Source organism: Kryptolebias marmoratus, linkage group LG18 (assembly GCF_001649575.2).
Source record: "Kryptolebias marmoratus isolate JLee-2015 linkage group LG18, ASM164957v2, whole genome shotgun sequence".
Lineage (NCBI taxonomy): Eukaryota > Metazoa > Chordata > Actinopteri > Cyprinodontiformes > Rivulidae > Kryptolebias > Kryptolebias marmoratus.
This window is the reverse complement of record NC_051447.1, coordinates 17,637,103-17,653,697: the sequence shown is the minus strand read 5'-3', so window position 1 is coordinate 17,653,697 and position 16,595 is coordinate 17,637,103. Positions and strand designations below refer to the sequence as shown.

General features: G+C 46.6%; 1 protein-coding gene across 2 annotated transcripts in view; it reads left to right on the top strand.

The window, feature by feature from the left end:
• The window catches only part of LOC108244067 (proton myo-inositol cotransporter), a 64,416-nt gene that overhangs the window by 44,746 nt on the left and 3,075 nt on the right, over positions 1-16,595 (top strand). For both annotated transcript variants that reach the window (XM_025009019.2, XM_017429941.3), the window contains 5 exons: positions 889-997; positions 14,596-14,759; positions 14,837-14,957; positions 15,902-16,027; positions 16,099-16,217. In XM_025009019.2, the coding sequence (XP_024864787.1) occupies positions 889-997; positions 14,596-14,759; positions 14,837-14,957; positions 15,902-16,027; positions 16,099-16,217 (639 nt within the window). The remainder of the gene's footprint in view (positions 1-888; positions 998-14,595; positions 14,760-14,836; positions 14,958-15,901; positions 16,028-16,098; positions 16,218-16,595) is intronic.

Here is a 16,595-nt window from a genome sequence, read left to right as displayed (position 1 = left end):
CCTCAACGGACCGACACAGAATTCACAGAAGCTGCACCGATCCGTCTGTTGATCTCACCCTTCAGTCCACCATTTTCCAACTGAGGACCACGGCCTCAGAGTTGAAGGTGCAAGGCTGAGGCATCCATTTGAAATGGGTCGGATTTGCAAGTTAAAATTAAAATCTTCTTACCATTTGTTTTTCTGGTTCATGGCATTCTCCCAGACTCCATCCTATCTGTGCCCATCATAAAAGATGACGCTGGCTAAATAAATAGCAGAAGTTATTACTGTCCAGTATTTTATCCAAGGTCTTGGAAGAGACTACACCCAATAGGATGGAACATTTAATCTCGACCACTAATAACCAATCTAAACATGGGACAGACTTGTGTATTCTTGCCTTGAAGGAGATTTTAGATCTGTATAACAGGCATAATTCCACAAGTTTTGTGTTTTATTCAAATTTATGGAGTCACTGGTGTCTTAGCGTTTGTAAATTAGTTATATTGTTTATTTTTCTTTTTGTTTTTCATCACTATGGATCTGGGTGTGTCTTTAATAAAGTCAGACACAGGCAATTACATGATTGCTCACCAAATATCCACCACTATGAAAAAACAATGAATGTTCGGGTGACATCTTAAAGCCAGCCTGAATCTGTTTCCCAGTGTTTTGTTGCTGAATGTGTTCAGTGAGTCATTCTTAAGCTGCCCAGCAGTTTGTCTCCCGATGGAGGTTTTGTTGCCAATGATCGGTTTTTCTGCTCCTGTTTATCTCGCAGCCGGAGTCTTTTGTTTTTCCCCACTCGTCCGGGATGAATAAAACGAACCTCCGTTGGAGCTTTCACCAGCCGAGGCGTGCTGCGTTCGTAATTAATTTCTGCTGTGCCTTTGCTCGTGTCTGCAGATGGCCCCGTGATCTGGCGGATGCTGACCTACCCCCCGACGCGGCGAGCTCTCCTGGTGGGTTGCGGGCTCCAGATGTTCCAGCAGCTTTCGGGAATCAACACGGTCATGTGAGTGTTAAAACCAGACGCCGCTGGTCCTGGGCTGCGGTTGGACCTTCAAGGTGACCAGGGGGTACTCTTTGGGACATTTCCACTGAATGTAACAAACTGAAATGTTAAGGAAGGAACACTCGCCACCTTTAGATGGTGGCACTCGTATCTGCCAAAGATCCAAAGATCGCCACACCAAGATATCTGACGACACGCAGCCATGACATGCATTTCTATGGCAGCACTGGTAAAGCTTGTAAAACCACACAAACGCCCCATTACCGCTGAAAAAATACAAAATCAACCGTCGTTCCGTCTCCTTTGGCCTCAGGTTGGATCAAAACAGACAAACCGGAGAAATTTACATTTTCTGGGAAAATGAAGGGAAATCCGCTGAAGACGCTGAAACCGAGACACTAAAGCTAAAAGCTAAGAGGAGCCAAACACTAGCTAGATGCAAAAGTAACAAAATGTTACCAAAAAGTTAGCTAAAAGTAGCTAACGGCTAGTTAAAAGTAACAAATGACTAAAAATACCAAAAGGGTATCTAAAAGCTAAAGTATAAAAGACTAACTAGAAGCTAAAGGTAACAAAATACTAGCTTAAAGTAGCCAAATATTAGCTAAAAGCTAATAAAATAATGACTTGATGCTAAAAGTAACAAAATGCTGGTGAAAAGTTGACAGGAAGAGATGAGCTAAAAGCTAAAAGTAGCATCTGACAATAAAGACGTAGCTAAAACAGATGTCAAAGAGAACGATGTTTTAAAGGAATTGAAGAGATCTCAACGTATTTCTGTTTGTAAATTAGGTTATATTTATTTATAAGTATAAAGTTTTAAAAAACTGTATTAAAGTTACAAAAACTAAAAGTTGTAGCGTCTCCTGAACGAGCTGAATGGGAAAACAAACAAAAAAAAAAACAGGAAATCGGGGACTCAGAGATAACGACAGGATTTCCCCGTTCAACGTGAGCGATCCAGAGATCCAAACGAACGCCGTCTGGATTAAACCTCAACACGTTTCTTTTCCTCTCGTCCCTCGGAGGCGCTCCGTTCACCGTGGCGAGCTGCGGCCTCGGCAAGTCGCCGCCGTCCCATCTTTCCTTCCTCTTATCTTCCCCCGTCGCCTGTCTGCCCTCCTCCGGCGCTCCCTCCATATCTGAGATATGACAAGGCTTTGTAAACAACCCGTGGACTTGTGCTGTTGCCTGGCAACCGGCGGGAGGCTGAAAGACGTGTGATGAGTGTGTGCTCGTACGGGGTGTGTCTGCGCACGTGTGTGACCCAACGCCTGAAATGTGAAACTACAATTATTATTTTTTTCTTTCCAGCGTGTGTGTGCACGTACAAGTTCTGGTGTAGACGTGTGTGTTTGTGGCGCCGAACGGACAGAGAGTTTATCGGCCGCCATCGGTCGAGGAGGTCCCTGAATCTGCCGCTCCGCGTCAGCGTCTTTGTATTGACCGTCTGCCCCTTCGGCCGTGTGTTTATCTTCATCTCCTGTCGCCAGCTCGCCGATCAGCGGAGGGGACGGTCTGAATCTGTCACTGTCCCTCCCCGCCTACCTGTCTCGCCGACTCAAGCATCTGTCGTTCTCCGAGTGCGCGTGCTGGCTCCGCTGCGTCAACGGTGACCCGTTTTCACAGAGCGTCACCACGTCTTCCATCACAGTGGTGTTGAGATCAGCCATGTTGGAGCCTGACGGTAAAATGTGTCTCCAGGGGGAACTGCGCCGAGCTCAGGATTTGTAAATTTGACAGAGGATAGGGATTGTTGTGTAGGCTGAGGTCGTCTACTGATGAATCACTGTATGTTGCAGGAAGTTTGATTCGTTCCTGTTTCGTTCACGCAACTGTTTCCGTCCTGACCAATAATTTAACGCCAGCCTGGCGTTTTCGGAGATCACGCTACTCATGCTGGAGTTTTAGAAAGAGGCGATGGTATTTTCTCACGGTGAGGTGGTCTTTTCACCCCAGAGGAGGCAGAACTACAAACGAACTAGAGTTTAACTATTTATTCTAATTAACACAAGGCCAGATCTACAACACCTCGTTGATAAAAGCCTGGAACAAAGGAATCGTCAACTCGTATAGATCCCAGGCTCCGCCCGTTTACAGAGGGCCGGAGCACCAAAAATCATATCAGTAATCGTACGATGTGTCGCCAAAAAAATGTCTTTAACTGGTTCGAGCAAAGGATTCTGGGGGTGTAAGCATGTGGGAGCCATCAGTAAACTGCTTATAATGTGGCAGGCCTTGAAACAGCCGATAAAGGCGGCTGAGCAACGGGTTTCCCTCTGTTTCGCAGATTTACTCGAAGACTCCATAAATAAGAAGACGAGGAGCATACGGGTAACAAGACAGGGAACGAACCAAGTCTGAGAGAGTGAAAAGGCGGGAACTGATGAGGAAAATGGTGACGGCTGAGCTTAATGAATTCGACGAACAGGTGTGAGATGAGCGGCAGGAGCTGGCAGGAAGGGCCGACTGAAGGAAGACCCTGAGAAAACAGGGGATCTTAGAAAAAAAAACAACTTAATCATCAAAAAGGAACGCCCCAAAACACAGATCATGACAGCAGTTCTGATAACTGATTCTCCGAGTTCTTAGTTCCAATAAATCCTCAGGAAGGAAGCAGGTATTGGCCTAAAATGTGGTGTGGTAGTAGCTGAGACGGTCCCCCAACATATATTCTGAGCTAAAAGATCAAAAAGAACGCTATTTTTTTTAAAATTAGGAAACTGTGTTTTGCTTATGCATCATTAGTTTGGACCAGTTATATCCCCCCCCCCCGCCTCCCCAATTAGTTGATGACTTCTTCTGCTTCCTGACAGACGAGTTTACGCATCAACTTAAACCGAAAATAAAAATAAAAAGTCTCATTATTTGAAGACTGAAACCCAGGAGTGCTTTAAGAAAAACAAACACAACTGTCCAAACTTTACTCCTTCTGGTGGTGGTGACAGAGCACAGGTTTCTTTAATTGGACGGTGGCATCAAGTCGAGAGACAAAGAGAGAAGCTGAAAAAGGGCTTAAAGCTGGAACTGATGTTGAGTTTGCTGCAGTAAGGACTCTCTTTATTTTGCCAAACTTTCTTGCAGAACATAATAAAACCCAAATCCTGCGGCTAAACGGTGATGTGCCGTTTCTAAGTCACGCTTGGCCCGATGTTCCCGATGGTTTGTTGCACGACAAACAAATACAAACCCATTCAGTGATTGGATGAAGCGTCCGTTTGTCACGACTGAAACGCTACAACTACATCCAAGAACTGCAGCTGCCGTCGTCCGTTAAAACCCAACCACAGCTCCAGCGTAGGGCGTCTGAACGCTTGTGTTTTGGCCACAAATAGACAGCGTCTCCATTTTTATCGCTGACAATAAATGACAGAAATCCAGCTGCCTGAGACTGTAGACCAGGGGTGTCCGACCCTGGTCCTCGAGGGTCTTCGACTCACCTGATTCACTGTTGTTAGCTTTGATCTCATGCTCTGCTAGCTTTACCTACTGTTTTAGGTTGGCATATGAGCTTAGGTTTAACCCATAGCTACTGTTTTGCTGATTTGTTTTGTTAATTTTAGCCTTTAGCTGTCGTTCTGATCGGTTTAACGATGAAGTTTCAGGTTCAGTGAAGTCTGAACATTCACACACCGCCTCGTTAAAGGTGGGGATAGCTTGTGATTGACAGGTGTGTGTGTGCGCGGCGGTTTAAGGAACCCCACATGGCTACCTGCCGACCACCTGCCCTCGCGGAGCTGCCAGGTTAGCCTCGTTAGCCGGTTGAGATATAAACGAGGCATGGCGCGGCTCGGAGACAAAAGCTCTTCTGTCCTCGCCTCCGGCTGCGTTCCCTGATTAAACACGAGGCTGCCGCTGAGGACGGAGGAGAAAGGTGGCAGACGGACCCAAAGAAAAGCTCCGTCAGCTCGAGGGCTTAACAGGAGCGGATTGACTGAATTCACAGATTTTTTTTTTTTCATTTCTTCTCGACTCGAACATGTTCTCAGTAAGGCTGAAATCCAGTCTAACAAGAGTTTTCTGACTGAGTCCTTCTGATTTATTGTGGAAAACAAGCAGATGATCTGTTCCTGCTGTCATGAAACCAGCTTGACCGTAGAATATCAGGGTTGGCAAAATGTAAATGAGAGGATTTAAAGTAGAGACTGACACCACCTATCGCCCTGAACCTCTGTTTGATTCCCTCCATCGACACCCATTCAGTGTCTGAGATTAACGTTTTGGTGGTTCTGAAAGCACATAAGGTAGTATCTCGCTGAGCTTTAACTGCTGGTGATGCAAACTTTACTCGAAATTGGGAGAAAACAGGCAGATTTTCAGTCGCAGCCTGACCAGCGAGCCGTGTCTGTGTTTCAAAAACCACAGCTTGCAAAACTGTATTCTCTGCCCGCGCTGCGTCCACCTCAGCCTGCTTTGATGTTTCCTGTCACGAGGAGAGATCCTGCTTTTCTGAAATTTATGGAAACTGAACTGAGAAGTGTCGCAGACGCGTTCGAGGTGCCTGCAACGACTCTGCGACTACCTTGAGAGAAAAGATCCATCCGTCCGTCTTCCATCGCTTCTCCGTGGTCGGCTCGCGGAGGCTGCAGGTCCAGGAGAGAAACCCAGACCTCCCTCTCCTCAGCTTCTCCTTCCCAGCCCGGAGAGGATACAGAATCCCTCCAGCGAGGTCTCTTCCCAGTGGGACGTGCCCGGAAAAGCTCCAAAGAGAAGCGTCCTTATCAGACGAACCACCTCAGCTGACTTCTTTCGATGAGGAGGAGCAGTGACTCTACTCCGAGCTCCTCTCCTGATCTCTAAGGCTGAGTCTGGCCACCGTACGAAGGAAGCTTGTTCTTTCACGATCCAAACCTCATGACCACAGCTGAGGGTTGGAACGTAGATAAATCCAGAGTTTGCCTTTCGACTCAGCTTTTCCTTCACCGCCACTGATCGAAGCAACGCCCTCCTTCCTGAAGACGAGGCCCCGACCCGTCGATCCATCGTACCATCACTCAGGAACAAGACTCCAAAAGACTTGGACTCCTCCACGTGAGGCAGAGACTCACCCCCGACCCGGAGAGACCGTTCCACCCGACGCGTTCGAGGTGCCTGCAACGACTCTGCGACTATCTTGACAAAAAAAATGTTGCGCGGATCTTTTGAACATGTCCAACGTTTAATTGACGAGGCTGCAAACATCTGCAATGCACGGAAGGAAAATAAGAACCCCCACAGATGTTTTGAGACATTTTGGAGACCCCCAACAGTCGCAGCCCAGTGAGATGGGTCTTTCCCAAGCTCCAGAAGTAGAGAACTTGTTTCTAAGCCAATGATTTGAAGTAAAGAAGGAGAAAAACTTGGTGCACACGCTCACATATCCGCCAGCAGGTTGGGTTATCTCATAACTCAGACCCTCTCTGGACTCCGGCTGTAACACAAGCACCAACACGCATTCAAATATCATACTTTTCCCTCCAAACCCGAGGCGGCAGCAGCATGTTTGTCAGTAATACATCCCTCGGTGTGGAGTCCTATCCTGCCTACAAATGAACGGATGGATGGGCGCGCTGATCACATTCTTCTCTAATTATTTTATTCTTGCGCAGTATCTCCATCTCTGTAGCGCAGACGCAGAGCAATGCGATGCAGTAATAACACAAAGTGGATAGGAAGCTTCCGAGCGAGACACCGGATCATTTTGATTCGATTAGCCCGGTAATCGTGCACGCAAAGGTCACGCGGTTGTGTGTGTTTGTGTTGTGGTGACAGAGAAAGCTGTTCCTTTGTCTGAGTTTTTTGGTCTTTAAAATGTTTGTCTTTGGTAGATTTTTGTTAGAAAAATGGGTTTCTCTTTGTCTGATCTTCTGGAGCTACTGGAGCTGTAGAATTATTGGATGTTAGCTCGTGTTGGTAATGTTACAGCACCGACTTCACCTCAGAAGTTTCTCTGTGAAGCATTAGCCCTTCATCGCTCACTGCTCCTGGGAAACATAAGAAGGGTCTTCAGTTTCCTTTCATTTGTACTCAGGTTTTCTCATCCTGTTGTGGAGCGACAGATTTATTTATTTTCCTGTCTTCGGGAATCTCTTTTGTTCTTGCCATAATGCTTTTCCTTCAACGGACCGGGAAGCTCTTTGAAAGAAAAACCAAAGCATCTGAGAAAATAAGCGCCCACCCTCCCGCCCTCCTCTCTTCAACTGGTGTTTCCATATTTCCTTTAACTCGGGTATAAAACCAGCCTTTGCCTCGAGTAGAAAAGCTCAAGACTCCGTGAGATAATTAGACTTATAGGGGCTTCGGCAGCGTTGCTCTGGTCTAACATGTTGAAGGTAGAGTTAAGCCAAAAGTCAAAGTTCTCACTTTATTGGTCCATCAACGTTCCAACCTTAACGTGAGGACATGAGATCTGGCTGAGACTGTTGTGGACCAGCTGGTGACTCAAAACTGCGAGAAAATAGACAGTTTTTCTGTTGTAGTCTCAATGAACGTTGAGTGTTTGCAACTAAGTGACCCGGAAGCCGTGCGGCTGCGTTTTCTGCGATATATTTGTGAAAATCCCAGCCTGCTTTCATGCGCGGCGGCTTGGAAAACTGTATTCTAGGCCGTGCGCTTCATTTCGCCGCCCACACTGTACCCGTCCGCCGACAGAGTACGCCTCTGAAAAGAAGACAGGCAGGTTTGGATCAGTCTTTCAGTGGTTGTTTATCACTGGAGGGACTTTTGGATCTGGAAGTGTTTTCTGACAGGGCAGAGCTTCTGTGCCGGTGTAAAAACACGACTCTTGAGGCGAGTTGGAGACACCAGACGTTACCACCAGTCGCAGTCCAGTCAGACCTTCAGAGACGAGGTCAGGAGGTCCATCGTCAAAGGGGGAGCTCGGAGTCGAACCGCTGCTCATCTGCGTCTAAAAGAGTCGGCGGAGGTGGAGATTTTTCAGGCACGTCTTTCTGGGAGGAGACCCCAAGTAAGACTGTAAATCCTCTCTGGCCTAGGAACACCTTGGGATCCCTCCAGGAGGAGCTGGAGAGTGTTGCTGTGGAGAAGGATGCTTGGGTTTCACTTCTTTCCTCTGTGATCTGACCACTGATAAGCTAATAGATAAATGATCGTCCAACTAGCACTGAGGTAGAACCCATGACAGGATGGAGTGGGAGATGGTTAGTTGAGCCAAGAGGAAAAGCTCTCAGTTTAGTTAAATCCTCACTTATGGTTATGAAATCTGGATCATGACAGAAAAATAAGTTTGCAGACACACGCAGCTCCAGGTATTGGGTTTGGTAGCTTCATCCAGGTTTGTACTTTCTGATTACTTTAATTTTTAAGCTGTAAAAGTCAGGAATTGTAATCTTGGTGGGTAGTTTTGCTTGTTTGGTATTATTCGTGGCCTTCCCTCACACAAACCCGGCGCAGGCTGCAGATAACCTGGAGTTTAATCCGTCTTCTGACATTAATGTGTTTTGGAGATGTGGACAAGTGTTCCTATTACCGACAGATGAGGGGAGATGTCAGATGTAATCAGTCAAGATAAGTGGAAACACCCGTGTGGGCGAATAAGTTCAGTCAGGTCTGACTGTTGCTGCTTCAGATTTAATACTATAATATTAGATTTAAACTTGTGTACACACACAATAAGCACTCTCCATGCTGCGCGGCGTGGCGTGCTGTGTGGCGCGTTTCTTTATACGTTTGATTAGTCAGAAAATTTGAATATTTCTCATTAAAGGAGTCACGCTGAGACTCCGGTGGAAGCAGCGGTTTGATTGAGCTGCTTTAAAACATGCAAACACAGGCGACGAAGCAGCTCTGTGTTCTCAGTTTTTTTGTTGTTTTTTTGCACGGCATGTGCACAAAACACGCAGTGCCAGCTCCTTGTGGACCAGCCAGCAGAGCGACCACGTATAACCGGCTTGGCTTGACATTTCCAGCATGACATTTGTCTGGTGGACCATCTGTGAGGGCCAACTGGCCGGCGTCAACAACAAACTCAATAAGCGGCCACCAGCAACCCACTAACACACTGTATTGTCATGGAAGAGATTTGTAAACACCACAAATAACTTAAAAATCCTGCTGGAGGTGAGATTTACCTTGAACATAACCTCACACGTGATCTCATGTGAGATCTCAGCTACTACCACATGAAACTTGGCTCGATATCTGTGAAACGTACCGAGCTATAGCTGTCGCCGCCGTCTTATATTGGAATGACTCATCGGCCTTTGCCTTTCAGCAGGTGGATCATTTGTCATCTCAGTCGAGAAATATGGAGCTCAGGTTTCGCCAGGTTGTTTGGTTTTGAACCTGAAGGCACTTCTGATCCACAGCGACCCGTTTTCCTGTCTGTGTCCACGTTCTCTGATATTCTCGATGGAAACCCTGAACCTGAACCTCCGCCTTTCCCCTCATGTGCTTATTTCTTCTGAGAACAACACAAAACTGAGTGCAGCGTACAGAAGTGCTTTATGAGTGGGTGCTTGAACGAGGAGCACTTTCAGGTACCTAATCAAGGTTAAATCACCACTTCAGCTCCCTCGCTGACAAAAGTAGGCTTTATTGCGGTTCTCTCTCAATCATGCTGCTTTGCACATTAAAACCAACTCATCGGATCCCTGGTTTCCTTTTTGCTTGGTTGGTCGTGACCATTGCGTAAAAGTAAGAGATGTAGTTGGAAAGATGTCAAAATCTGGTCAACCAAACGACTCGTGAACTTGCCGCCAAATGCCTTAAGGTCACATCTCTTTGGGCTTAAACAGTCGGAGACTCAAAACTGTGAGAAAATAGGCCGATTTTCTGTTGCAGTCTCAATGAATTTGAGTGTCTGTAATGAAGCGACCAGCGAGCCGCGCGGCCACGTTACGATTGGCCAATTTTTGAACGTTACGACTTGCAAAACTGTATTCCATGCCGTGCACATTACTTCACAGCCCGCCTCGGCTCGTTTCGTACCCACCTCTGCAGCCACCCCAACATTCACCAGTCTGAAATGAAAACGGGTAGATTTGGACCAGTTTCTCAGTAATTATTATCGATTGAAATGGTTGTTTTGGACGTAGACGAACGCGTTGGATGTTTTCCATCAGAGGAATAGTCCTGCCCAGGAGTCAAAATACAACCGGAGTGCTCTGGAGACATAATTTAGGTGGGTTGGAGATGAGTTGGAGATGAGTTGGAGACGCCCACGACAACTCTGTGACTATTTTAGGAGGAAAAAATCGTCACAGAAAAGTTTTTGAACATGTTCAAAAGTCAAGCAACAGGCAAGTCCTTTATGAATCCTTTTCAGGAGAGACCACCGTTACTGTTTAACTTGTACCGTCAACGAAACTGATTACAGCTGATAAAGGTTCGAGCAGTGGAACAGTTGGTACCGTTACCTTCCGGCAAGAACGCTGCAGGTTCAACACCCAGCTGGGCCTTTCTGTGTGGGTTTCCTCTGCAGTCCAAACACATTCCTGTTGGGTTAGCTGGTGACTCTAAATTGTCTCTAGGTGGTGAGTGTTAATAGTTGTCTGTGATGGACTGGCAGCCTGTCCAGGGTGTCCCCCGCCTCACGCCTAATGACTGCCGGAGATATTCCTGCACATTCCCAGTGAGAAGAACCACTAAAACAAGTGATAACAAACTCCTCCAGGGAGCCTCTGGACCACCTCGCTGTTTCTTCGCCTTAGCTACCATGACCCTGAAAATGGACGATTTAAGAAGTGTACCCATTTTACCAGATCTCTGCGGTCAGGCAGGCTGTAGCAAAGCTGACAGCAAAATGTATTTTTTTCCATTTTGTGATGACGAAAGCTATCTTCAGTCGTTACACTTCGGATGGCGCCATGCGAGAGCCGTTCAGAATCAGAACATCCAGTTTTAAGTGGATCCATTTGGGCCGAATGTTTTTGTTCCAGCATTAATGCGACACTGTTCACTGTTCATATGAATTCATTTGAAAAATAGGCCACTTCCCAAGAGGATCGTCTTTCTGTCTCCCTCACGTACTGTACTCTCTCTTCAGCTTCCCTTCCTTCCACACCTTTCTCCTCTCTGTCCATTTGTTCCTGTTCTCACACCGGCATCCATCCATCCTTTTTATCCTTCTTCTCGCTTCTCTTCAGTCTTTTCTCACTTCCTGCTCTTTCTTTACAAGGTCCTTCTGTTTCTCCGCTCCAACACCTTGTGTCTTTGTGAATCGCTCATTCACACACTTGTTCACTCTCTCGCTCTCCCTGCTTTACCGTCGCCTCTCAGTTTATCCGAACATCTGCCTTCTTTGGTTGCATTTTTTTATTCAGTGGAGATCATTTACATAATTAACATTTGTTTATAATTATATTCCTGAGGAAAACTTTCCTGCTGTCTTTCTCCGGCCCTTAACAGATTATGGGAACCAAGCTGCTGAGGTCTTCGTGGACAGGATCTGAAGGTGCAGTCTGGTTTGGGCACCTCAGGGTCTTTTTGCAGATGATGCGGTTCTGTTGGCGTCTTTAAGTCGTGACCTTAAGCATGCGCTGGAGTGGAGTTTTCGCCTCAAGCGGAGGAGTTCAAATGTCTTGGTGTCTTTATAAATGACGGTAGGACAAAGGAAGAGATGGGCTGATGGGTCAGGGCGGTGACGAGGGTGTAGTTCCTGTCCGTCACGGTGAAGAAGGCGCCGAGATGAGCGTCCTCTGAAGGGTGGTTGGGTTCAGCCGTAGAGATAGATCCAGGGGGAGCTTGGAGTAGAGCCGCTGATGTTGAGTCAGTTGAGGTTTGGGCATCAATCTAAGATGCCTCCCTCGAGAGAGAGACCCCATGGCAGACCCAGACGAGTTTCTGGAGGGATTATTTATCCACTCTGGCTTGGGAATACCTTGGGATCCCCCAGGAGGAGCTGGAGAACGTCTCCTCTCTGAATGGAGAGGGATGTCTGGGTTCCTCCCCTGGTCCTGTTAATTACGATACTCAACCTTACATAAGTGCAAGATGATGGATGGATGGATGGATGGATGGATGGATGGATGGATGGATGACTTTCTGAGTCTCTAAAGAAGACAATGTAAAACTCAACTAACTGTGGTGTATTGAGTTTCTTTTATCCTTTTCTTCTTTGTCACCCCTCATGTCTCCCAATAATTGGAAAGCCGCGTTGTCTTTAACCAGGGACAGAAGTCAGCTGAACATTTCGGTGATAATAAAAGGATGCACAAACAACCGTCTTGTTTTAGAACCAAGGGGAACCTTATTTGGCTCCTTAGAAGAGTGACTTGCAGAGCTGAGCAAAATAATTTCTTGTTATCTGACTAAAACTGTCACGGTTTGGGGTTCATTTATTTTGGCTTTTAGTTCTCTAAATCTTCGTGGTTCAGGGATGCTATTTCTGTTTCTTAGTTGTTCTGTATTTCTGTTAGCTGTCCAGCCTGGCAGTTTCAGGGTTCTGTTCTCCTTCCTGTCACACAGCACCTGCTGTTAGTTTGTAATCACCACACCCAAGGACTTACATGCGTAACTCCCCGTGGTCAGCCCTGGGATTTGCCTCCACATCCAACCGACACCAACATCTGCTACAAAAACATACAAATCTACCAGAGTGGTCCTTAAGTGGTGCACTCCCCAGAGCCAACGGCCTCCAGGACAGTCCTGAAATGCGTCGATACACGTCAGCCACCCGGCTGCGTCTTCTTCAACTCCAAGATGATCAAATATGCGTCGATTCGTTATCCTTTGGAACACGGAGAAGAGAGAAGAGGACTGAAACCCTTATTGATCGTCGTGTCTTTTCTAGTTATAACTCTAATTCTAATTTCAACGAGGAAAATAACTGACAGACCGCCTCGTTGAAACATCGATATTTGCCCGGCCTGGCCTCGGGGATTTGATTTCTTCTGCTGACGTTCGAAGGACCAAAACGGGAAGTGAAGCAAACGTCCGTCGTTTGCTTGAGCATTCAGCGAGATTGGATAAAAACCACCTGTTAGGCAAACAACTGGACCCTGATGTTTGTAGTTGTCGTAACAAACCACAATAAATGTTGATGTTTTGGTTGAGACTTTGGATTCTGCTTGCACAGGATTTATTTGCTCGCAGTGGCTAAATAGTTAGCAACCTCCCAGGATTTCTTTTATTCCTGGGTTTGCTGAGCAGCAGCAGTCTTCCCGTCCTGTTTGGATTATTTCCCGTCAGTCGGTGACGTGTGTTGACGCCTCGTAGGTGTTTCAGACTGAGAGGTTGTCAGGGTTCGTCCTGTCCTCAGCCCCAAACACGAAACCCATTCTTGTCCATCTGTGGTTGTGTGTGTTTTCATCCCTGTGGTTGTGTGTGTGTGCTGTAATCAGTAAGAAGCAGGGGGGAGAGAAGAAGCACAGCGGCAGACAGAAATAGAGCTTTTACTCCGGCTGCTGCTCCAGAAACCTTCTCCTTCTCGTGTCTGTACTCAGCAGGTAGAGCTTTAGTTTGTGGATGACTAATAAAGCCATTTTATAACCTCTCTGCTTGGACGCCACGCACGGCCGCCAGCGAATCAGAGCTTCTCAGCTTCTTGTTTTCTCTCGTGTCAGAAAAGAGTCATTTAAACTGCATGTTTTGGGAAAGAGTGAGAGCAAGTAGGCTTTCATTCTGGTTCCCCCCCTCCGTCTTTTCGGGCTTTTGAGTCTCCATCTTTTACATCCCCGTCTGCTTTTACAGAGTCTGTGTGTGCCTGCAGCATATCGCATATCGCTCGCTCGTTTTAGGATCCCCAGAGGAAGCGTTGAGGAAGACTCTCGGCTACGACCAGCTCAGAGTCTGTAAAACTGACTGAAAGGAAATAAACCAAGTTGGACCCGTCCTCTGTCCTCTGAAGAGGGAAGCACTCATCCAGCAATCACAGCCTCTGAGCCTGAGTGCCATCCGCCGACGCTCAGACGGTTGGCAATCAGCTAAAAATAGTCGGGTCGCTGCGGCTCTTCTTCTCTCGTGCGGCGCGGTAATCACGTCTGGGACTTCAGCCCCGCGTCGTTTCGCGCGAGCAGATTACCTCCAATCATCATCAGCAGCCGGGGCTCTCGAGTCATCGACGGACAGCTGCGCGGGAGTCCATTTCCTGCGACCGAAGGGTCCACAAACAGACGGTCCCCGGGCCTGATGTGGCCGACGAGCTCGTTCCATCTGGGCCTTGAAGTGCTGAATCTAAGGAAGACCACTGTCTTCCAAACCGACTTCCCGACACCAAGAGTACAATTTATTACAGCGCGGTCATTGGAGGCATTCGATTCATTTTTTGTTTTATATTTAATTTGTGTTGCTAATGCAGTTTCTGTTGGATTGGTGCTGCAAACCGAACTAGAAGAGCTCAGGCTGGAGCGCAAAAAAAACGTGAAAATACAGATTTTTGCCATAATCAAGGTCTAAAAATTACACCATCTAGCAATTAAAAAATGCAAAAAATGTTCCTTTCTGACAGTTATGTCTTCAGAAATTATCCTTTTAGTTCCTTCTGAAACTGACTATTTTGCTCTGCCGGCTGCCGTAGCGCCTGGAAATCCCTTCGTGTAATGTTTGGCATCATTGTGAAGCTTCTGGGATTTCCCCTTTTTTTTAAAACAGGGCCGATGACGTTGCTCCAGACCGATAAAAATCGAGTTTTCAACTTTAACTTGTCGCCATTGCCGCAGGTACTACAGCGCCACCATCCTGCAGATGTCGGGGGTGCGAGACGACAGGTTGGCGATCTGGCTGGCGGGGCTCACCACCCTCACCAACTTCCTGTTTACCCTCCTGGGGGTGTGGCTCGTCGAGAGGGTGGGGCGCAGGAAGCTGACTTTGGGCAGCATTCTCGGTAAGGACAGCCTGGCTCAAAGGGTCCACGGTAAAGGAAAGACGCTGAAGTTCGCTTTGTTTTGTTGTTTTGAACAGGTACATGTTTGAGTTTGAGCCTTCTGGCGATCGGTTTCCTCACGTCTGCTCAGCACAGTCCTCCCGTCACGGTCCACCCTTTAGACCCCGACATCTCCAACTCGACCTGCTCCAAGTACCAGTGAGTGAGACCCACAGATAACACCTCTTCACCACCACGACAGAAGCCATTAATCATCTCAGGCTGGTTCCTTCATATATGTCAAAGTCAAATTCCTTTGTTATGCAGATGATTAGCAGATTTATTTCTCCTTAAGGCCAGGATGCAGTAATCATATTGGCACACAGTTGTTGCTTTGAGCTCATTTGAGCTCATATTCAGCTTATTTCAGATCATGTTCTGCTTATATTAGCTCATTCTGCTCATTTTAGCTCATGTTCTACTCATTTTAGCTCCTGTTCTGCTTATTTTAGCTCATGTTCTGCTTATTTTAGCCCATGTTCTGCCTTTTTCAGCTCATAATCTGCTTATTTTAGCTCATTCTGCTTATTTCAGCTCATAATCTGCTTATTTAAGATCATGTTCTGCTAATATTAGCTCATGTTCTGCTAATATTAACTCATTCTGCTCATTTCAGCTCATTTTCTGCTCATTTTAGCTTGTGTTCTCCTTATATTAGCTCATTCTGCTTATTTTAGCTCATGTTCTGCTCATGCTCTGCTTATTTTAGCTCGTGTTCTGCTTATAATAGCTCATTCTGCTTATTTCAGGTTATGTTCTGCTCATTTTAGCTCACGTTCAGCTCATTTTATCCTCTGTTCGGCTTGTTATATCTTTAACCACCCAGTTTTAGCTTCTACAGCAAATTTCAGTAACATGATTCAGTCCACGTTTTTGCAGAAAAAAGTTTTTTTTTTTATTTTAAATGTTGTTGTTTGACTCTAATCTGATGCTTTAAATGTATTTATTTAATATTTATTTTTCAGGCTGCAGATTCTCTAACAAACTTGATTGGCTTCACTGTGGAATGAATTGAATCTGAGCGTCAGAGCGACAGGTAGACGTGTCTCCCTCAGGTGCTCTCAGGTAACACAGGTGTGTTCTGTCTGCTGTTTGGCCTGCAGGCTGTGCGAGCCGTGCATGCTGGACCCTCGCTGCGGTTTCTGCTACCGTGAGAACGGCTCGGCGCTGCTCGCCTCCTCCTGCGTCCCGGTCGACAAGGGCTCCGCGGAGCACGCGGCATGGGGCAGGTGAGTTAGGGTGGCTCCGCCCACCTTTCGGGAGGGATTACCAAACGGTAACTGATGTCTTCATCGTTCAGGTGCTCCAACTCCTCCCTGATGAGGGACCACACCTACTGGGCCTACAACTACTGCCCCACCTCCTACTCCTGGCTCGTTCTGTTGGGGCTGGTGTTCTACCTGGCTGCTTTTGCTCCAGGTGAGGCGCCCATCAGCGTTCACGCTTCAGCCATCGGTGGATTAAAACCTTCGGCTGATTCAGGAGACGGCTGCTTCCACGTTTGGCTTTTGAGACTTTTAGACTTTTTATAATATTCACAAAAATGTTCTGAATAAAAACGCTTCAAGATCTCGTCAGTTCCTTCAAAAATATATCCAGCAAACTGGCTGTTTTTGTCTTCTTTAGCTACTTTTAGCTTTTAGCTACTGTTCTACTACTTCAGCTTTTAGCTAGCCTTTTGGTATATTTAGCTAGTTTTTTATTTAGGTTCTTTGCTACTTCAGATTTTAGCTAACCTTGATTCTTTCAGCTAGTGTTAGCTATATTTAGCTTTGTCTAACCTTTTGCTGCTTTTAA